Source organism: Mustela putorius, unplaced genomic scaffold, assembly GCF_011764305.1.
Source record: "Mustela putorius furo isolate JIRA1106 unplaced genomic scaffold, ASM1176430v1.1 tig00000281_pilon_pilon_pilon, whole genome shotgun sequence".
NCBI classification, from domain to species: Eukaryota; Metazoa; Chordata; class Mammalia; order Carnivora; family Mustelidae; genus Mustela; species Mustela putorius.
Window position 1 is genome coordinate 32,707,953 of NW_025421343.1, and position 22,608 is coordinate 32,730,560.

The following is a 22,608-nucleotide window of genomic DNA, read 5'->3' on the forward strand; positions in this document are numbered from 1 at the left end:
GCGTCCCCAGCCGTCAGGCGGGGGACAACCGCACCGATTCACGCGGTTGTCTGAGACCGGGAAGACGCAATGTCTGGGAGAATTCTCAGCGGAGTCGTCAATAAGTGGCAGATTTAGGACCATTTATGCCTTACTGCTGGTCACTACCTTCTTGCAAACCCAAGTCACTTGGCACTGCAGGAGGACTCGCGTGGTCTCAAGTCGCCGATTTAGGGAATCTTTATGGCCAACTTGGAGGTCACCATCCCTACACGCACTGAACTAATGTGGCAAAAAACAGTGAGCAGCTTCAGACCTGCTTGTCTTACAGGTTAGTCACAGACAGACACTTTACAGCACGTGAAACCATGTGAACGATCAACGGCTGGTCGGCCCAGCTCCCGGGACGCCAAGACCCTGGGGAACACGGTGGCCGCAGGACACGGCGGCCAGGGCCCAGGCTGTGAGCCCATGGAGCCGGCCCCCGCCTTCGGGGTTAGAGGGCCCCCGTGCCCAGCTCCTGCTCAGGGAGGCCACCAGGCTTACCTTGGTGGTGACGGCGGAGGCAGAGCTGGCCACGAGGCTGGTGATGGCCTCGCCGCTGCCCGTCGTGCAGGGAGCCGGGGCTGTGGCAGGTGTGGGCAGCCGGGAGGGCACCACAGGCAGCGGCAGGAGGCCGGGCCGGGCACTGAGGCTGCTGGCTGTACCGCCCCCGGCCCCGGCCGTGGCATTGCAGATGCTGGTGGTCCCATGCGTCCCGTTGGCGCTCCACTCGCGGCGGTCCCAGCCCACCCGGTAATCTCTTTCGAAGCGGCTGTGATGCCGGGACATCTTGCTGGGCCGTGGCTGCTGCTCACAGGGAAACAGAGGCCGGACCTGCTGGCACAGAGCGGAGAGGAGGGCGATTTAGACCAATGGCAGCCCTGCTAGGATGCCAGGTGGGCAGCCACGCCCGTCGGCATCTAGGAAGCACCTTCTCTGTGTGCAAAGAAGGGCTTTCCAACGATAGCTGATCTCATGTTCACGGCAAGCCCGCAATGCATGGGCCATTAGCTTAGTGTCACAGGGGTGGGGTTGGGGGGATAAATGTTTTGTCTGGGATCACGTGACCAAAGTGTAGTAGACAAGATTCGAACCCAGTCTCAGCTGAAGAGCGATGCTTTCTGTCCGCAGGGCCACACTGCCCTGAAAGATGCGTGTGCCCGTTTTAACTGTGGTTGGGATTCTATCCCACCGTCCTCACCGTGGAAGCAAGATCCTGGGGATCCCCCAACCCTATGACGGGGAGAGCAGCCGCAGCTGTAGACTTCTTTCCTAGCGGACAACACCCTTTCCGTAAACCTCACTGTATCCTTCGAGTCGCCCGTGAGCTGGCCAGGCATGGCTCATCCCAGCTTAAGGACCAGGTTGCAGGTTGAGCATAAGCGACTTTCCTGACGTCAGAGACATAGGAAGGGAGAAGGGGGCCAGGATCTCTGACCTTCAGGCTGTCGCCCATGCGGGACTGCAGTCTGAAAAGGTGTTAAGCCCCGGGGCGTTAGAAGTGCTTTACAACCCTATGATGTAGTCGCTGGCTCGAGACCCCCATGCTCCCTGAGAACCAGACATCTCCCATGAGACCTTCCTGAGTGTCTGAACGGGAGGCCCTCCGTGTTGTCATGGAGACCCAGACACACCAGGACACCGATGGCCTCCTGTATCACAAGGACTGGGCTTTGCTCTGCATTACGGTGACTTGGCCGGCTTCTTGTCCAGCCTGGGTCCAATGTCACCTTGGTCATGAAGGATGTAAAGATACAGGAGGGGCCAACTCAGCCAGAGGGGCCACAGCAAGCCTGATGCCGAGGGGAGAGAGAATGGTAGAGTCTGGTCAATGGTAGAGCGGTCAAGAGGTTGGGGTGGCAACTGTCCTGCACATCACATCCTCACCTCGGGCCACTGCTCCAGCTCGGTTTTAACTCTTTTTATTCTGCAATCACTTCCTGTCTGGGGAGCGAGCGCCTGGAGGTCCGGGGTCGCTTCTGGCTCATTTTCCCATCCTGCAAAGTCAGCTCCATCACAGCGGGAACCCGGGTCGGGGGGCTCTGGAATTACCGGCTAGTGGGTGGATAGGCTACCTCTTTTAAACATTTCTGTCACTCTGGTCTTTGCGCACCAGGTCTAGTTGTCAGCTTCTAGACCACAGAGCCAGCGCCTGGACCTACCCCTTGTGACCTGTTCCCTATGTCCTCCTTGTGGTTGCAGGGCCCTCGTGGCCACTGGCCCCTCCCTCGGCACAGCTCCCCCTGCCAGGCACAAGGAGCAGGCCCAAGCAGAGCTGACCGTGACCTCTTAAAGCGGACAGGGTGCTTCTTGTTTATTTTATCATTATGCTTCAGAGCTTACACAACGCCACGACATCATTTTTCCATCTACTCAATATCACATAATAAAAGATAAAAAAGAATCCCCCTTCGACCACCCCCTCACAGACTTCTCTGGAGAGAGTTGCTTCAATAGCTCTCGAAACCGTTCTCCGTCCCGCCTAGGCCGCAGCCTGCTCTGACGGGGCTTCCACTCTGGCCACTCCTTGGGAGTCTGTCTCACCGAGGTCACTCATGGGTCACTCTCGCCTTGTCTTCTCTCACCTTGGGCAGGTGGCTCTCTCCCTCTCTTTCTCGAAACCTCTTCTCGGTGGTTTCTCACGCTCTCTCCTCGTTGGGTTCTCCTTGGCAAGCAACTCTTCGTCGGCTCATCCTTGGAGTTCCATGATTTCCTCCTCTTCCTTCCCCCCCTACACACTCTCCTCAGACAGTCTCCCTAATGGCGCTCAAGGCTACATGGCTGGCTCCCTGGCCCTCCTGCACAGCACACCCACTGCCCCACCGTCTGAAATACTGGCTGCCCCCCTGCCAGGTGCCCCAACACTGGATGTCCCAGAATTAACTCATTGTTCTTTTGCCCCCTCAATCTCGGGGATTCCATCTTGCAGACAGGAGGTCCTGCCAGCTCTGCAAGCCCATGTCCTCACCTCCATCCACATATTCAACAGCGGGGTCTTCAACTCTGTCGCCCCAGCTGCTTCTCAAGTCTGCATATCCCTCCCTCTGCATATCCACCGCCCCGATGTGTTGTGTCCCACATACATTATTTCCACGTCTCTCTGCTCTAGTCTTGCTCTTTTTACCCATTCGCTACCCAACTGCCCTTGTCACTTTTTTATTTTTTAAAGATCGATTTATTTTAGAAAGAGAGAAAGAGCGTGCACCAGAGGGGGTGGGAGGAGAGGCAGAGGGAGACGGAGAGAGAGTCTTAAGCTGACTCCGTGCTGAGCGTGGAGCCTGATGCAAGGCTCGATCTCATGACCCTGAGATCATAACCTGAGCTGAAACCAAGAGTCAGATGCTTAACCAACTGCACCACGTAGGTGCCCCTAACCTTGTGATTTTTTTTTTTTTTTTAAAGCACAAGTCTGATCATCATACTTTATTCTCCTGCTTTAAATCCTATCCTTCAGGATAAGGTCCAGGCTTCTCAGTGTGGTCCAGGAGACACCAGAGTATTCTAGCATCAACACTCATTCACTCTTCCCACCCCAGAGGCAATGCCTGGCCATTCCCAACACCTTACTAGTTTCTGAAGGCATTATGCCGTCTCTCAGCTTGGGGTTCAAGCCCATGTAGCTCCTTTGCCAGGAATGGAATCCCACTCTTTCCACGGCCAAGACCTGCATGTCTGTTATGACTCAGCTCAGGCACTAACTCTTCTAGGAGGCTGCATTGACCCACTTCTTCCAGATCAGGCAAGAGGGCCCCTGGCCCCCACCACTATCCCAGCATTAATGATTGGGGTATATTTGCTACCTTGAGAACAGTCCCTGCTTATTGTCTTTGTAACCTTAGCACATAACACAGGTGAAGGGTGTTCAGTACACATTTGCTGAATGAATAAACAACTATTTCTTCTTAATTGGGGAGTGTTTGTAGAAGAGACCAGCACATTTGTGTGAAGGGAGAAGCTCAGGTACTGGAAATTCCATGCAGGTACCACGGTCAGGAAATGCCCTATCTTCCTGGTAGGTCACACCTGCAGCCTCCAAGGACGGCTCCGATGGAGAATGGAATCTCTGCACGTTCAGGGTCGGCTGGACACCACCGCTTAGGCTCCTGTTTCCCAGGATTCCCCTGCAAGGCTCTTCCTAATGATCAGTGCCTCAGGGCAGTTTCCCTGGGTTGGATCCTAAGTATGGCGGAGACAATGCCATGAGATTCACCACACCGTGACCTCTCTCCAACCAGGAAGACCTCCCCACTGCCTCCCTTGCAGTCAGGTTGGGAATCACACATCGGAATTCAGGCAGCTAGAATCAGTGGGGAGGAGATGGAGACATTCCGAGACCTGGCCCTTTAAGAGCACTTTCTACTAACCTCGGCCCCCTTCACCTGCCAGGGAAACCTTGGAGGTGCAAGAGGCTTGCCCCACCAGCGTTGGACTTGGCACGACTGGGACATAAATCTTCATCGTGTGAAGGCGCTGAGATTGCGAGGTTACTGGTTACTGAAGCCTCGCCCAGCCCGACTGATACCCTAAGTCAGCACTTACATTCCCACAAAACAACCCAACTTCACATGCTGTCAAGGAAATCATCTCCTTCCAGCTGGTGTGGACGGAGAGAAGCAGGACAGACTTGAGATGTGCCCACAGAACACGCCTGGGAGCAGGTCAATGGGGCCTCCTTGGCGCCAAGGATGCCTCTGATGCCCCAGAGCCCGTCGGCTCGCTGCCTCTGGGACTGCCTGCTGTAGAGCAATGAGCTTCACGAACCCCACGGTCCCAGCAGCCTGCACCCCCCATTGCCCCGCCCACTGCGCGTCTCTTCCAGGTTCTGTACCATACTAGAGTGGGGTTAGGGGGGGCTCAGGCAGCTGGAGGCCCCACGGTCTGGTTTGAGCCTCATGAAGCGTATTCAAGACAAAGGTCAACGCCTTGCCTGCCAGATGTGGGTTAGACTTCATTCCTCAATTTAATTTCCCCTTTCGGACGGAATGCAAGACATGGGCTGCACCGTGAGTCGGCAGCGCGCCAGCTCCAGCGGGGGCAACTTTAATATTTCCTGCCGGGCACAGAGCCAGCGTGTCAAAAAGGTCCTGTGTGTCCACACCTGTGCCCGGGGTGGTGGTGGTGGGGGGGACGGCAGCAGGACGTGCCCGTCGGGGCGGGTGGGGGCCCCCTGTGGACAGGGCACCTCAGACAAGACAGGTCAAGCAATTACAGACAAGACACACAGATGTGCTCCCTTGTCAAGGTGAGCACCTTCTCCCGGCAGGCTGCCGGCGAGCTGGAGGAGCCTGGCACAGGGCCCTCCACCAAGGCACGGAGGGGAGCCTGAGCAGAGCCGTTTCCCTGAGTGTTGGGTGTACTTCTAGCTCCTGTCCCGAACCATCCTCTCACTACCCGTCTCTAGATCCCTGAGCTCCCCATCACATGGCCTTCTGTGCTGCTGATGCCCAGATCTGAACCATGCCCGGCTTCTACTCCGAGCCACAGCTTCCTTTTTTCCGGTTTTGCACGCCCTCTGAAAAGGAGCCATCTTCTGCTTAGAAGAAACTGTTTTAAGAATTTGATCCAAAGTTTTAGGTGGTGTTTATTTTGTTTTTACATTTTCTAAAACACGCTTAAGATCACCTCTAGAATGATAGAAAGGGTAATGTGCAATGAATGTCTTTTTCGTCGGGACTTTGGAATCCTATAAGAAATAGTTTGGGGCTAAGGAGCCTACCCTAGGCATCCTTCCCTGCCAGAAATTGGGGCTCACTCTATACCTGGATTAAGGCCCAGTTCAGGCTCTGGGAACCCCACAGAGCTGGACTCTCTTGTGTTCCTGATCGAGTAGGATCCTGAAACCCGACCAGGCCCCAGTATTGGGCTACCTCTCTGGCCATCATTCAGTCTGGTCACTGAGTTGCTGGGATTCAGAGCCTCTCTGCAAAGGGGCCCACACTCCCTGCCCTGCTTGGTGAGGCCACAACCCCCTGGCTGCTGGCGTCTGAGTTCTGGGACTGTCCTGTCTGCTCTGTAAGCCCAGACCTCTCGGTGACCACTCCAGGACTCAGACCTGGGTCCCCAGGAGTGGAAAGAGAGCCAAGTCGGGGGTCAAGAGAGCTGAGTGTGAACCTCAGTACTACCCCTCACTTGTTCCGAAAACTCAGGGTTGCCTCAGGTTGTTTATGTAGAGAGTAGGGGGCAGCCCTACTGCCCCTGGACCGTGAGAATCCAGCATGACTCCCGTGAGTCCTCTGCACGGGCCAAAGAGCCCTGTCACTGGGCAATGATGGGGCCTGAAAGCTACAGGGTGGAAAAAGGTAGGCCAACAGGAACCAGTTTTCCAGGATGAGGACGAAGGAGACTGCCAACCATGAAGCTGTGTGTGGTCTGGTGTCTGAAACACACAGCCACGGACTCCCCGAGAACCCCGTGCTGGGTGCGTGGGACCCTGTAGGGTGCTCTGCCTTCCAGAGACCCTGGGGGAGAACAGACTTGGGTGGGACAAAGGTCATCCTCAGCTGGATATCTGAGACATGGGGGAGCTTGTATCAGGAACCTCAGGGCCTGCCTCATCAGATTGCCTTTTCCCAGCACCTCAGGGTGCTGTGACAGACTCGGGCCCAGGTTTACAGAAGGCCTGGACCATCCAGGGCCTGAGAATAGCCTGGGTGTAGCCCGAGATAGCCTGAGGACCCCCAGGCTCAGTCCCAGTGCCTCCGCTGTGTCTCTGTCAGTCTCCCGGACACTTACTGGGTCCCAGATCAGCAACCCTGCCCTGGAGGTTCTCCTCCCTGTGAATAATTCATGAGTAACTAATCCAGAGGTGCGTGCGCCATAGTCCCCAGTGTTTTCCAGCCAGTCTGGGGCACGGGACCACCGTGCACACCACAGCACACATCAGGACGGCAATGCTCTGTACCCAGAGACACCTGCGATGTGCTCGGGACACCGGTCGTCGCCACACACATTGCCGGCCCGTGTGCACAGGCTGTAGCCAGGAGCCCAGGTGGCTAATGACCCCTCTTGCTCATGTCATGAAGGGACATGCAGGCGCGGCCGCCGGCTGTGAGGGCCCTGAAGGCGTGATTAATCCACAGAAGGTAGGGGAGCCCGCACTGCCTCCAGACAGGGAGCTGAGGAATGAGCCACGGCCTGTCCAGCCCGATTGGAAAATGTATGATTGCCTCATTTGGAGGAGACGTGCTGCCAAGTCGGCTGGAACAGGCCGTGCCCATCTTTCTTATTTTCTTTTCCCTCTCTGCATCTTTTAGCCTTTCTTCTGAAGCAAAATAATAAATAGCAGCCGAAAGACCATTGGCAAATGCAACACAAAGGCAGGCTCCAGGCGCTGGAGAACCCGGCCCGGCTGTGACTTGGCGTGGATGCTGGCGGGAGCTGGGGTGCCCCTCGGACAGGCCTCCCTGCTTCCTGGGGTTGCTTCAGCTCCCATTGACCCCCAGCCCAGGCGAAACCCCACTAACTCAGAAGACTTGCTTCTGGCTGAGGCTGCAGGAAGCAGTGTCCGCCCAGCCCTCTCTTCCTGGAGCTCAGACGCAGGCCTAGGACCCAGTGAAGGCCTGGCATGCTCTTCCTCCCACGGGGCTGCTGCTCCTGCAAGGCTGTGCTCCCTAAAGGCGGGACTCCCCCGGTATCCTCCCTGGGGCTCTCTGGGCACAGGCTTGGCCCCTGGATCCAAGTGGCAAGTTCCTTCCAGCTCAGAACACGCTGTGGGGTGGAGACTAGGTGAGGCGATACAGGTGCCTGGGCGTGAAGAATGCAAGAAGGACCGCGTCAGGCTCCACACCACACTTGCTCAGCTCCCGAAGCGAGGCCTCCTCACACTCACCTCACCCGGCTCACCCTGGTTCTGGCGCGGACCCTGAGGGAGAGATTTTGCTTGGGGCGTGTAGGTGTCGAGAACCTCGAGGGGGATATGAACTGTGTGGCTACTGGGTGTACGCTGAGGTGCCGGCCTGGGGCCCGAGGCCTGCTTCGGATCCTTTGGATCTGCTCAGGAACTAAGGGAGCTCTGGAACATTCACAGGCTAACAGCAGCCTCTGCCTGGTCTTCTGTAGGATGCGTGACCCGAGGTATGATTTTATAGTTAGTTTTTTTCTCTTCAAATACCAAAGCCCCAGTGGATGGAGACAGTCACACTTCCTCTCTGCTCTGGAAGGACCTTTTGCTTCTACCTTACCTCGCCCAGCCATGAGGGTCCTCGTGTGAACCTGCCCGTCCCCCTCCCCCCACTCCCCCTACCATCAGTCACTCTCTCAGCAGGGCAAGTGTGGAGAGTATCCAGCCCAAGTGCCAGACCAAAGTGGCTCATTCCAGCCCTCTGTTTTAGTTGCTGGCAGGTTCTGCCAAGACCTGCTAAGCTCCAAGGTCTGGAGCCACAGGCAGCCTCTACCAGGCAGCCTGGGAAGACTGGGCACCTGCTTTATTTCCCAGGTCTTGGCCCATCCGGAGCTTTGGGGGAGACACAACCCAACAGACCCCAGACCAGTGGGTGGACTGGCCTCAGGGGAGGGTAGGGAGGGGTCCCGGCATGAAAGGTCCAGCAGCGGTCACAGCAAAAACTGTATGGCCTTATAGGCTCACCACTCTTTCCCTTTGCTGGGTTCTTGGCAAGCCACCACATCATGTGCTTCTCACGACAGCCCGGCTGTGCAGGCTGGGATACACTTGACGCTCGCATTTCATGAGTGAGGCAGAAGAAGAGACCAGGGCAGGGGTAGTGGTTTGTGCCCACTAACCGGCAGCGTTGACTGTGGTCTGCAGCATGCCTCCAGGTACTTGTGGGAGTACAGAATCACAGGCACTGTCCCAGCACTACTGAGGAGGAATCTGCCTTTTTTATAGGATCCTCAGTGGGGGACTCAGCTACAGGTTACAGCCCCAGACGTGCCAGCCCAAGATCCACCTCTTAGCAGGACCGGAGTCGGCCCTAGGGCCCAGGCCTTCTGACACCCGGCAAGGCTCACCACTGCGCCATGGTCCTCGGAAGGCGCTGGGGGGCAGAGGTATTTTGGGGGAAAGCCATAATCCATAATTACAGGGCTTAATACATGACCTAAAAAGACAAATGTTTCAAAATGCTTTTCTGATGATAGGTTTCAGGAAAAATGCCACCGATTCCTTTTCTGGGCACAATTGCTCACGCAAAAAGCAATCTCTCTGCCTCGGGAAGGTGGTATCCAGCGCCCGTTTTAGATGAACAATATTAAAAGAACAAGCCTCTCATTTCCCTCCCTTCCCGTGTGCACCTTTGCTTTGAGAAATCTGGCTGTGGGTTTTGATGTAGCGATTTTTTTTTTCGAAGAGACGCACACGATTCAGAGACTTTTCTCATGGGACTAATTGACGAGGCATTTGTGCTATTGCTACTGGTGTAAATCATTATAATGGTGATAATGAAAAATAAAAAAGATATTGGAACTGACAGTTGGCAACATAATATCCGCATAAATGGGGGGAAGAAGGGAGACGTGTATAAATTAGGGGCTCGTAAACATCGGGATCGATGGGGCTGCTATGGCGGGCCCAGTTTGATCACTTACGGGGGGATGAGCCACGATTATCATTACCAGAAGCCATCTTTGTTCCTCTGACTCCCTATTCTTGGGGGCTCCGCGGAGAGCAGAATCCCTGAAATCTGGAGCCCGCTTTCCCACAGCCCTGCAAACACACGACTGCAGCCCTGGGAGCTAGACTTTGCCATCACCTCCCTTCTCCAAGCAGGCCTTCTGCTGTCTCGCAGGCCGCCTCTCAGGCACGCCTGATTATTCCAAATCTTGCAGAATTGACTAATTTGACGAGATCTCTCCTCACAGCAAATGGTGTTCACCAGTGACCCGAGCCGATGAATAAATCCCACTCGGTGCCTGGAGCCAGACCCAGCAAGAAGAGTTGCAGGGAAGAGAGACTGATGCACGCTCTCTATTTGGCTGCCAAAAATGCTCTTGCAATTTGCTTTCTTCTAGACAAGAGTCTATTCAAAAGTCTATTTGGAAACATTAGGGAACGGCCGTCACATGGCCGGCAGATCCCACTGCCCGTGACAGGATATTATCTTCCTTGGGAGAGACTCCACCACGCTTTTATTTCCCCGAGTAAGTAGCGTCTGACGGCTGCGGGATGGCTCTGAGGGCCGGGGACATCCACATCCCTGTCCAGGGTACGTGTGGAACTGACTGCCTTGTCGGCAGGTGGGACCTGTGGAACCTTCTCAGCCAGCACATCGCTTCCTCATCTCTGCCTCCGGTGGGACCCGGGGGCCTTCTGCTTGTCTGGAATACCTTCCTGGGAAGCCACCAAGTAGCCCACCGTCCCCGCTTCTAGGAGTCAGGACACTGTGCCTCCTCTTCCCTCCCGAGCAACCCCCCTAGCCAGGCTCTCAGGTTAATACGCAGCATCTGCCGGCTCCTCCTCGAACCACATCCGATATACTGACCGCCTCTGTCCCCCTCATGCCTGGCTCTGTGCAGGATCCCGAAGGCCGGTGCAGATGGGGCCCAGCTCCTGCCGGCAGGGAAAGCGGGGTTGCTCACAGTGGTGGGGGGCGCGCCGTCGGAAAACAGGGCGGCACGAACACACGGAACACGCCGGGGCTCAGGGGAGGGGGCGGCCTGCCGAGGCTGCCGCAGGCAGGGTCGGTCGGGATGGCCCTGCAGCCCAGGCAGGGTCGGTCAGGACACCTCAGCTTCCTGGGACCCCATTCATTCCTGAGAGCAGACTGCACTGGAGCTACGAGAGCGTGAGGGCGGGCACGTGGGGGAGGAAATAAATGCAGCCGTGGCCCAGGATGGGAACGCCAGCCCTGCCGGCCAGCATCCGGCCTGCTCCGCTCACCCCAGCCGCGGGCTCGAACACACCTCTCCTCGACAGAGAGGGGCACCCAAAGGCCGGTGCTGCTCCCTAGGGGTGCCTCCAGGGATCAGCAGGGGAGGGGAGGAGTGTTGGGGGGCCTCTCGGGAGAGGTTTGTGTCCCCTGGTTCTGACCGCCGAGCCCTTGCCTTGGCTGCGCTCCTGCTGACCTCTCTACCGAGGGCCAGGCTTGTCTCCAGACCTCAGAGCCTCTTGGGCCCTCGTTTTGGGAGCTGCTCCCCTATCTTGACGTACTTGCTTCCGATTTTCGACCGTCTTTATTCTATGTCCGTGGTTTTAATTTAATTTAATTAAAAACAAAACAAAACAAACCCACCCCGACCAGAGGGCAGCCTGTTGTGAGGTTGTGTGTTCTATCACCATCCAAGCATGCAAACGAGGCAGCCTCTGTTGACAGGTTCACATCTCCAGTGCAGAGCTGGCTGTTTGAACAGCTTGTGTGCAGTAATTGAAACATAGATTTTTGTTGCCTTTCTGTTTATTTTTAGATTAGCCAAGCAGGGACACTTGGCTTCCAGGCTGCCACCTCCACCCGTTGGGCAGTGTGGGAGCACTGACCCCCTGCACGCCAGCAGCAAGGACCACCATGTTGCCTCTGGGGTCTCGCCCAGAACTGGCTTGGGTTTGTCCTGCACCTGACCCTGCTTTTGCCCTTCGCTGTGATCCCCAGGGCCCAAAGCCAGGAAGCCGGTGAATATAGAATGCCTGCCGGCTGTCTCCTAGCGCCCAGGTCCCTAAAGACTGCCTCATCCCCACTGTACTAAACTCTCACAGAAGCTCTGGGGTCGGCCAACCCCCTTGATGATAGTGGAACCGAGGCAATGAGCGTTAGGGCAGGGACAGACTAGAATCCAGACCTGCCATGCCCTGGGCAAAGAGGGGTCACATGGCTCAGAGAAGATGCTTTCAGGGTCAGTTATCTATTCAGGCCACTTCAGAACCAACTGTGGTCGCACCGGCCTGGAGAGGTGGGTCATACTAGGATGATGGCCCCAGATCTCAGGGGCTTAACCTGTAATGTGTGCTATTTGCTCTTGGGACACACTCCCTGCTGGGCATCTGGGGCCCTGTGCCAGGCTGCCCTTCCCGAGTCCATGCTGAGGCAGAGCCTGCCTCCTCTTCCTCCTCTCATTGCCGGGCTGGGCATATTGCTGGCGTCCCCCGACATTTACTGAGCCCAACTGTCCCGAGGGCAGGGGTGTGACCAAGAAGGATGTGACCACACACCCGCACGTTCAGACCGATCTCATCTCCTACGGAGTATCTCCACCTCTACTCTGTGTCCCCTCTTCCCAGTAGCCCTCCCAGTAGGCCCGGACAGCAGGCAGAGCTGACCCAGGCTTCCTCTGGCACTCAGCACGCCTCTCTTCTCATTCTAGATCCCACGAAATGATAGCTGTGTAGCAGGTTTGTTAAACAGGCTGAACTCAGTGGGATATCAACAGCAAACAGATTTCTTTTTCTCCCACTTCTTTCCTTTAAATCTACTCCGTTGGACCCAAACAGCTTTGTTCGGCAGGATGGGGGGGGGGACACTTTTGGGTATGGCTTCTGTTATTATTACTGCTGCCGTTAGGATGTCTGCTACCGAGGGCTATCAGTTCTGAGCATGTCCCATGTACCTGGTACCGCGCAGGGTTGTCTGCACACCAGCTCTCCCCCAGTCCTCACGAGAAACCTGGGATGGCGGAACCAAAGCGAGGCAGCTGACGGGTTTCAGCGACCTAGCGGCCACACAGCTAGTAACTGGCAAAGGCAACTCTGAAAGCAACCCCATCCTTGCCTCTCTCCACAGCTGAATCCAAGCTTTCCTGGATCTCTGACCTCGTGTCCAATCCACAGAACCTCCCCTCGCTCACCCAGGCTCAGGATCCAGTGGTGGGCAGGGGTGTGTGATGCGCTCCAGGTCTCGCCTCCTTCCTATTCACGAACTAGCTCCCGGCTTCCCCGAGTGGCCAGGCGAGAGGCCAAGCGGACAAGGGCAAGTTGTGACGGGAGCACCACCCACCTTTAGAGATGACTCTTTTGCCTATGGGCCCCCTGGTGGCCTCTGCGCCCTGTGAGGGTCCTTCCTGCAGAGTGCCAATGACTGGTACCCTGGCGGGTTATCCTCTGGGGTGGGTGTCTTCCAAGACGGCTCCAGTCTGGCTCCCTGTTACAGTGTACACTCTGGAAGCATGACTATGACATCTCCCTGACCAACTATGGTCAAGATCAACTCTGGTCCTGCAGAGTCAGGCACAGCCTCAGTCCTCCCAGCTTGAGGGAACCCAGGTCATACCGTCCCCAGTGTTCCAGGCTCAGGCAAGCACAAGAAGGATTGTCTTGTGTTGATGTTGGCGGGCGGAGACGGGGGGTGCATGGAGGGCATCTCCCCAGGAGGAAGGTAAAAGCCTCAGCACCCATCCTAGCACAGCTCCACTCAGGGGTGTTCTCCCCTGCATTCTCAAGACCTTCCTAATATAGGATTTGGGGGAGGGATGGAGGGGGCCTGGGGTTATCTAGTTCCTGTTTTTAATGTGATGATACAGGGCACGTTTCATGCTCGGCCTTGAACCTTGTTTGAGTCTCTAAGACAACAGAAACCATCTAATTTAATATCTTGCTATGGATGATTCAATCCTTCTCTGGTTCAGTATTTGCCTCCTCCAGGAAGCCTTCCTGGTGATGTCAGGTTATTCTGCTACTTCATCCTTTGGCCATGCTGCCTATTAGCCCTTGCTCTGCAGAGTCCCATGTACCCAATCACACACTAAACTCTGAAAACACACAGGATGGGCACCTCCCCACTGGTTGTCTGGGCGGAAACCCTACTTACATCCATCAGTCATAGCCTTGGCCCACAGTCACATTCGTGTAGATGCTGGCTGCACGGAGCTCAGGCCCAGGGTCTACTAAGGACAAGGGAGTGGGCAGCCTGAGGATAATTGGGGATGACAGAGTCAGGGCCACTGAATGGGTGCTGGACAGCTGTCTACAGGCCAGATCTCAGCTGCAGCAGCCCCAGGAGAGGGAGTGAGACGCCCATCTGTTCTCAGCTCCGCCCAATCCAGGCTGCAGGGACAAGCAGCCCATTTACAAGTGACCAGCCTGCAGCAGGCACCCAGGGCAGGGCTGACACCCCAGTGTCTGGAGTTCAACAAAGGATGCTACAGAGGTCTGGGCTTGGATACGGGGGTCGGGGGGGATAGGGGTAGGAAGGGAGTCCCTGCCTGGGCCTGGGGGACTCTGGCGTCAAAAGCCAGCCTGGCACCATCGGGGCCGACTTCCGGGACCAGAATGAAAGGAGCTCAGTATTACCCACGCCAGAGAAGAGGACTGGCCTGGGGCCCCTTCCCTGGCTGCCCAGGAAATGACTGTCCTCAGGAGCAACAGGTAGGGCGTGCCCAGCCTGCAGCCCCCCGGGGCCCTATGGGAAGTGCCTGGTGAAGGCATCACGAAGTCAGAGAGAGAGAGAGACGCCAACGCGCCCTTTGCTTGCATCGGCTCAAGGGGTGCCGGCCTCACTCCCCACACCTGAGCTTTCGCTAGCCTTGGCCTCCTGACCTGCGGACTCCTCTCTGTTGTGCGGAGCCTTCCTCACCAAGCTGCAAGGGGAGAGTAAGGAGGAAAGGCAAGGAGCATTTACCGAGCACCTCCAGCACACCTGTCACTCGCAAGTCCCTTAAGCTATGGGAGTCCTAGCACGGCCTCCATTTTAAGGAGGGGGGAAACTGAGGCCCCCAGATTAGGTGCTTGCTCTTATCTCTGGCTTTAAGGCGGGCTCTTTCCACTTCCCCTCTGACCCTGGACTCCTTGACAGCTGCAGCTGTGCAGACCTTCACCTCAAACTCCTGATGCTTCTTAGAGGTGCAGCTGCCCCGACTGACGGCTGTTCTCTCCATCTCTCTCTGGTATGAACCTGCATTATCTCTCACCTGGGTTCTGTTGGAGCCTCTGAACTTCCCTGCCCTCGTTTAGCGTATTCTCCACGCAAGAGCCCGAGTGAGCCCGATAAAATGCAAGTCAGACCATATACCTCTTCAACCAAATCCTCGTCGTGGCTCCCATGTCACCTTGAGAAAAAGCCAAACCCTTACACGGTCCGCGAGGCCCTCGTGCCCACTTCCCTCTCTCACTCCGTCTCTCCACACGGCCCTCCTTGCATCTTGTCCGGCAGCTTAGGCCCCCTCCTACCTCAGGACCTTTGTACCTGCCGCTCCCTCTGCCTGCCCCACCCTTCCCCAGTATGCTCAAGGCTAGTGCTCTCATCTCCTCCAGGTCTCTTCTCACACCTTACCTTCTCAGTGACTTCCTCCGATCATCTTATTTTGAAGTGACCAGCTCTTCCCTCGTTTTCTTTTTTGACTGCTCTTCATCCTTCCCTCAGACGACCCAGTTTCCTTAGATTTCTCTGTCCCCCTCACACTGAAATACAAGTTCTCTAAAGGCAGGGCTTTATACGTCTCCATGCATTTAATCCGCACAACACTCCACTGTGATGATGGCCCTCTCCGTTTTCCCAATGAGGAATCGGAGGCACAGACGCGTCAAACAACCTGCCCAAAGTCATCCGGCTCGGGGGGGGGTGGATGAATCCGGATTCCCACCCCGGGCAGCGTGGCTCTTAGTCACTGCTCTCTGACCACCCGTTCTGGTCACCGCTGTATCCCGGCTCAGACAGTGCCGGGCCTCACGTGAGCGCTCAGTCAACCATGAACGAACGAATGAACGTGTGACTCCCACCACCCCACGTCAGCATGGGCCTCTGCTGTCCCCTCCCCACCGCAGATGGAGCCATCCTGGATTGAGGATGAAACCCCCGACGTGACCCAGCCCAGCTCCCACCCCTTGTCCCTGTCCAGAACACCCCCCCACCCCTCAGCCCGCTGCCTCAGAGCCCTGTGAGTCTGCTGGGCGGGTGGAGGGGTAGGGAGACTTGATGGGCTTCTCCAGCCCCGAGCAGAGCATCGTATTCATAATGCACCAGCACCGGGAGCACTCGGAAGGGAACAGCCCGCGCTCCCCCAGGAGCAGACACATCTACGACGCAATTCCTTCGAGGAAAATTACTCAGGCAGCCATTTATTAAAACACAACTGCTCCTGAGGAGGCCTTTCGGCAGTGGAAATACCAAATAGCTTTGAAGCTCCAGCCGTCCCCGAAACCGATGAAGCAGGCTCCTAGGCACTATCTGACTTTTAATCTGTCTGCTCTTTCCCCATCTGGAAGGGCTAATGAAATGCTACACTGTGAGGAAACCAGGAAATCAGTAGCATCGGAGGTGAGGGACATATATTTAATTTCTTGCCTTGGTCTGCTATTTGCATAAACCTCCAGGGAATAACCAGTAGAGGAAAGAGGAGAAAAATAACACTCCAGGACTATGGGGCCAGGCACCGTGCTGCGGGATCATTTGCATTTGACTGTACAGAGCTCAGGGTAGACTAGGGAGGGACGTTTCACTGTGGTCTCTCTGGGAGAGGTGGTCTCTCTCTGGGGCTCCCCGTGTCTGTGTCCCCCTCTTTCTTGGGGACCACGGTGAGACGACACTCCCCAGTCCTGCTTGGTTCTAGCTGGGGCTGTGTAACTAGGTCTTGCCAGAGTGTGCAAATAGGGTGTGCAAGCCACGTGGGTTCCTCCAGATCTACACCTTCTTCACCATCTTTCTCTGTGCCCTGCAGGAGATGACAAGGCCCAGGGGAGGAGCTTTGGTTCTTGTCAGGGTCACAGACAGACCCACTGACCACCTCCCCTCCCCCACTCCACCCCTTAACCTGTGATTTGGAAAAGAAACAGGTTTCTACTGGACCGAGCCGCTACACTTTGGGATTCCTTGTTTAGCAGTTACACTGCCGTGACTAACGCAATCTTAATTTTACAGATGGAGACACAGAGCTTCAGAGAGTTGAAAGTGGCTTTTCTGAGGTCACAGAGAGCCTGGATCTAGCCAAGCATGAGCTACGTGTTAGCGAGACCTGATTTCCCAGCCTCGGGTGTCCCAGGTGAAAGGCAGCCTGTTCTGAGCCTATCTTCCAGCTCAGCTCCCCGGGGCTGAGCAGCGCACAGGCTGACTCCCTGAGGTCCCAGGCAGGGGACCATCCCTGGGGGATGGTCCCCCGCAGCCTCCATCGTAGAGAGTGGATGTGGGAAGGGCAGGGGCTGGATGCCGGCTCTCGGGGGATTGTCTTCTGCAAATGCCCGGCAAGCCCTGTGGACGGCACGTGCTTTGTGGAAAAGGTCAACTCCCGAAAGCAGGAGACTCAGCAAATCCCCAAATAGCCAGACCTTGAGCGGGGGCCGCCCCTGAGTGCACGTGCCATCTGGAGAGGGAACAAGAGCCAGGCAGAGGGGGCAGCGCCTCCCCACACAGACCCGGTTCGGCCCAGGGCTAATCCCCGCTCGGACGGGTGTCTCTGCGGCGGGAGCATCCTGGGCGTGTGGCTTCCAGGCAGGCGGCCCTGTAGAGGCTGGAATCAGTCCTCTAGACGCCTCATGAATTTCTGCTCCTTAATGAACATGTGCACAGAAGATCCGATGGAAGAAAGGATGGGAAAAGCACAAACTTGCCAGGGAAGAAATACGATTGCCAAATTCCGAGGGGCTATTTTAAACAACAGATTAAAGGGATGGAAATTAAAAACAGAACAAAACAAAGCACCACACCACCCTGGTTGCCTGGGTGAGCCCTTTACTCTCATTAACGCGGCTTCCCAAGGCCACTGGCGCGCCGACGCCGGGACGACAACACGGCGGGCTGACTCCTCCAACTGCTCCCTGGGGTGCCAATTACTTCCCGGGATTAATTCTTCCGTTTACCAGACCGCTCCAGCAGTCGTGCCGCCGCGGCTACAGCCAGAAACAAGAGCTCCTGGATGGAAGGCCCACCTACTGGTTCCTGGGAGCTGGACGTTGGGCCGAAGCCCACAGATCCTCTTGCACAAGAAGGAGGCACCAGCCCTGCTGTTCTCCGCCGGGAGCACCGATTGTGTGGGTTTTTGGCTTGGACTTAGAAAAAAAACCCATGTTTTCAATCGTGAGGGGCTTGAGCGAGAATGGAGAACATACTGTGTCTGAGACCAGGAATCCGGGGAGAGAAGCTGCCTCGGATGCCGGGACTCGCCCAGCATGCCCGTCAGCTTGTCCTGCTGTCCCACGAACACAAAAGGCCCACGGTGCTGCTGCCAGGCTCCCAGCCCACCAGCCAGCTCTGGCCAGCACTCAGCACTGTGCCAGGGGCTGTGAGGGGCAGCCGAGAGGAGTGGGTCGTAGAGCTCACTCACGGGGGCCACCGTCTGGCAGGGCTGGGCCAACCCTCAAGGGTATGGGAGGCCATCAGACAGCTAGTGGTATTTCTGCCGAGCATGTACTTGAGCTCCTTGAGTTCTGAGACCTGGTCTTCTCTCCCTGCCTTCCCCACTGCACCCCACGGAATCAGCCAGGCGTATGGGTTCCCATCCTTCTGTCCGTCCAGTCATCCCTCCTCTCACCCGCCCAACCACCCACCCACCCACCCCTCGGTTCATTTCTCCACCCATTAACGCATCAACTATTCAGATACTTTGCCAGGCATCAGGAAGATTACTGTAGAGTGAGAAAGGTCTGAGCTGACCTCAGCTGCACAGACTGCTGTCCGGTATCCATTCCTCCTTCATCTGATAATAGAATTCCTGCTTCCCATGTGCACAAGGCCCATTAGGCAGGTTTCAGGTGTTCTGACCCACCCCCAGGGGGAGCACGTGACCAAGCCAAGCAAATCAGTGGGCTCCAGCCCCCTGGCCATAATTACTCATTCAGAGTTCTTGGCCCAGACAGACCCAAATCCCTCAGATCGGATGGAAGAGCTCAGAAAACAAAGGTCTCTCTTCCCTCAGAATCAGGAACAGTACGGTTTTTGCAAGCTGGAGCTGCTCCTGGCCATCTTCCCTGATTGTGAGGAGGAAGCAATCTGCAGAGCAGAGAGTGAAGCCAGCCAGAGAGAGAAGCAGAGATGGGAGCCCGACAAGAGTTCTGATATTCTAGGAACTCTTGGGTCTAGCTATGTCGGAAGCTGTTGCCGAAACTTTCAGTTACAAGAGCTAACACATGCTCTTTTCTGCTTAAATTAGCCTGGGTTGGGTTCCTGTCTGCTGCAATCCCAAGAGTTCTAGTATGTTCTAATACACGATTAGAAGAACTAAGTTCTGTGCTGCTTAAGAGGAAGTCTGGGCTGGAAGGAAACTTCTTTGTGACTCTCTGGGAAACAGGAAGGATTCAGAGAGAGGGAGAGAGGAAAGACGCCCCAGATGAAATAACAGCGTGGGCCAGCATTGCCCAACAGAACTTTTTGCAATGATGGGGATTGTTCTATAACCTGTGCGATCCATGTGCCAGCTAGAATCTGTGCTAGCCTCCAGCCACACATGGCTGCCTAGTCCTCCAAAACTGGCTATTGTGACCGAGGCACAGAATTTTTAATTTTCCAGACTCTTCCCCATTTATGATGGTTCAATTTACGATGTGTTGACTTGACGATGTCGCGAAAGTGATACCCGTTCAGTAGGAACCACACTTTGAATTCTGAATTTGGATCTTTCCCCAGGCCAGTGATATACAGATACTCTCCCGTGATGCTGGGCGGGGGCGGCAGCCACGCGACCACAAGGGGAAACAACCAACCCACTGACGGCCATTCTGTTCTTCACTCTCAGTACAACATTCAGTAAGTGATATGAGACATGCAACGCTTTCCCCTACAACCGGCTCTGTGTTAGACAATTTTGTCCCACCGTGGGCTAATGGATGCGTTCTGAGCACAGGCAAGGTAGGATAGGTTAAGCTTGGATATTCATTAGGTTAGGTGGCCTAACGAGATTTTCATTTTACTATGCATTTATCAAGACGTAACTCAGCTATATGCTGAGAAAGATCTATATTTAATTTTAATTAATTTAAATACTACACCTGTCTGGTGGCTACTATACTGGGCAGTGCAGGTGTGGACAAAGACCCTGGGGAGAAGGTGTGAAGAACAGGGGGCTCTTCCGGGGGGTGGGGAGGCGGGCATAATGGAGACGGATCAGAGGATGGACAACTGGAAACAGAGAGATCACTGCAGACACGGATGCCAAGTCGCCTGGGGAGGCCTGATGAGGGTCTGACGTGGCAGCAGAGACAGGAAGGAGGCAGACAGGAGCAGTCAGCGGACAAAGCCAACTCACAGGACGGGGGAGCTGGGGTGGCCACTCACGGACACGAGGCACGCAGAAGAGGATGCGCGTGGGGAAGGCAAGCAGAGGGTTTTGTTTTGGGATTATCTGGAATCTGAGGTAGGAGAATGCCAGGATGAAGGTCATTTAACAGAAAGCTGGAGGCTGAAGACAAAAGGTTTGGGGGCTATTGGTGGTTAGCAGGGAACTGGTCAAACTTGTAGAAAGACAAATGTATGCAAGGCTAGAACCATGAAGAAGATTCCCAGGAAGAAGTGGTCGAAAGAGAAAACAAGGACAAGAGGCACAGGAAGTAACCTAAGGTAGCGTGAGCGATATAGCATGATCCTAGTCCGCGGGGATTCTCCGCGAGAGGCTCATTTTTCTTACCTACAGACATAGTTCTGAGATAACTGAAATTGATTCCTTTAAATATCCAATCTCAAACAAGAACAAAGCATTTTAGCCATTTTAAAGACAAAATGTCTTGAAATACACTTGCTGCACAGAATGTGACCTAATAGATACACACAGGGCTGCAGACCAGCGTGACACAGGGGACCGAGGGACCGGGCAGGAGCAGGTCCGCGTGGCTGGCCCTGGCTGCGGGGCCTCCCACCCGCGCACAGCGCATTCTAGGGCTTTGCGACTGCTTCATTTCCCATCAGCTTCCACCAAACACTGCTCGCTTCTGTTCTCCTTCCAACTCCTCTCCTTACTCTTGCCAGATCGAGTGTTTATGAAATCAGCTTTGAATTCAGAATCCAGGTAGTCAATCTTATAGTCCATTTGCATTTTTTATTTTTAAAGAACAATTCTGAATTAAAGCCCACGGGACTGATGACGAAGAACGGATGGATTCCGGGTACACACACCTGGTGATGCCTATTGGTCCTGTCAGCTCCTCAGAGACGCTCTCCTGTCTTTGCTCAACCTAGGCTCTGGGCCGGAGAGGTTTCCAGGTAAATGAGAATTGGTGGGAAAAGCAGGTGCCCTGACAGTCTTGCCACCCAGGACTGCTTCTTCTAAAAAAGATCAACGGTACACATGGTCATGTCTTCACAAATGTCGAGAACAGACACGGAACGCTAGTGTCAGTCCAGCTACAGCTCGGAAAACAGAGTGACACATTCCCCGCAGTGTTCCTCCCCACAAGCAGAGATCATTGCTCACGCTCACCCCCACAAAGCCACAGGCACACTCCTCCCAGTGACTGTGATGCACTTTTCAGCCGTGATTCAGCTTCCCACGTGCCAGTGAGCACGGGAGGTCTGGGCAGCAGGCAGCTGACCAAGGACGGCAGACAACCCTCTTGTTGGGGGTCTTGGCCAAAAGCTTTTTGGCATCTTGGTAAAAATAAAACAGAACAAGAGCAGAGCCAAGTGGATCTGATGTAGACTTAAAAATTCCAGCTTAGCATGGAGACCAGTGGGCTCCCTTGCCAAAGAATCGGACTTCAGGCATCTTTGGTTCTCAAAGAGTGGTCCCTTGGGAGCCTGTCAGAAGCACAGAATCCCAGGCCCTACCCCAGCCCATACTGAATCAGAATCTGCATTTTAACAGATCATCAGGGGGAATGGGATGCACAATTCATAGGCTACTGAAGTGTTCAACGTTGTTCCTGTGCTGGCTGTTGCAGGGAAAGCTGAGCCTTGGTCCTACTTCTGCACTTGCTGTGGAGTGAATTTGGGGACCTCCTTCTCCTTTGTGGCCTCTGTTTTCCCAAATGCTAAGTGGGGTCCAGCCCAGTGGGTTCAATGATGTGCCCACATGTTCGTCCTCAAAACGGGGTCTGTAGGTACATCTGGTGTCAACAGAGTCATTTTCCTTTGCAGACCAGAGCCTCCTTTCTCCTTGGGGAAGAATCACCGTGGGGTTTCAGAAACATCTCCTACCCTCCTGCAAGCTGTGACATGCATCCTGACCCCCTCGGGACACGTTCCAAAGCCTCCAGCAGCCCAGAACATTGAACCAAGTGAGTGTCATTAGAATCCAGCCCTTCCTTCTGAACTGGCATCTATGGTGGCCCAAGACCTGTCCCCCAGCTCCCTTCAACATGCAGCTTCTTGGAGGGGGCCAAGCCCCACAGGCCCAGAATCTCAGCAAAGAGCCCATGGACCCCCCCCCCTTCCTAAATATCTCCGGTTTCCTTTTGTCCTTGTGGTTCTGTGCTCTAAATCTGCCCACAGAGGAACCCTGATCTGTTTCATAGTGAAAACAACTCTGCATTCCCAGTACTACCGCAGCTGATAGAATACTGGTCATGAGTGGTTAAATAGGCTGCCTCCTCTCGATCTGCCGGAGGGGTGTGTATGTGTGTGTACGTGCATGTAATTGTGTTACACACAGGGTCACGCAGCTCATGTTTCTGCTCGGTGCAGGGATCTACAGCTCGAAACCCGCCGAGACAGGCAGACTGCAGGCAGGTGCGAACCAGAGGTGGGCTTGTGTGGGGCAAGAGCCATGCACACTCAGCCAAGCTCCACAGAGAACAAGAACATAACAGACAGAAGGGGCGTGCCAGCCAGTCCAGAGCAGAACGGTCTTCCA

At 55.3% G+C, this 22,608-nt stretch overlaps 1 protein-coding gene across 3 annotated transcripts in view; it reads right to left on the minus strand.

Annotated features, from left to right (window-relative positions):
* KLHL29 (kelch like family member 29) overlaps positions 1-22,608 on the minus strand; it is a 297,199-nt gene that overhangs the window by 136,158 nt on the left and 138,433 nt on the right. Inside the window, exons 1-2 of one of the 3 annotated variants that reach the window (XM_013052954.2) lie at positions 20,934-21,989; positions 526-855 (exon numbers count right to left, since the gene is read on the minus strand). In XM_013052954.2, the coding sequence (XP_012908408.1) occupies positions 526-810 (285 nt within the window). In that variant the 5' untranslated portion in view covers positions 811-855; positions 20,934-21,989. Of the gene's footprint in view, positions 1-525; positions 859-20,933; positions 21,990-22,608 lie in introns of those variants that run through there. The other 2 variants (XM_045079323.1, XM_045079322.1) reach the window with 2 other exon arrangements.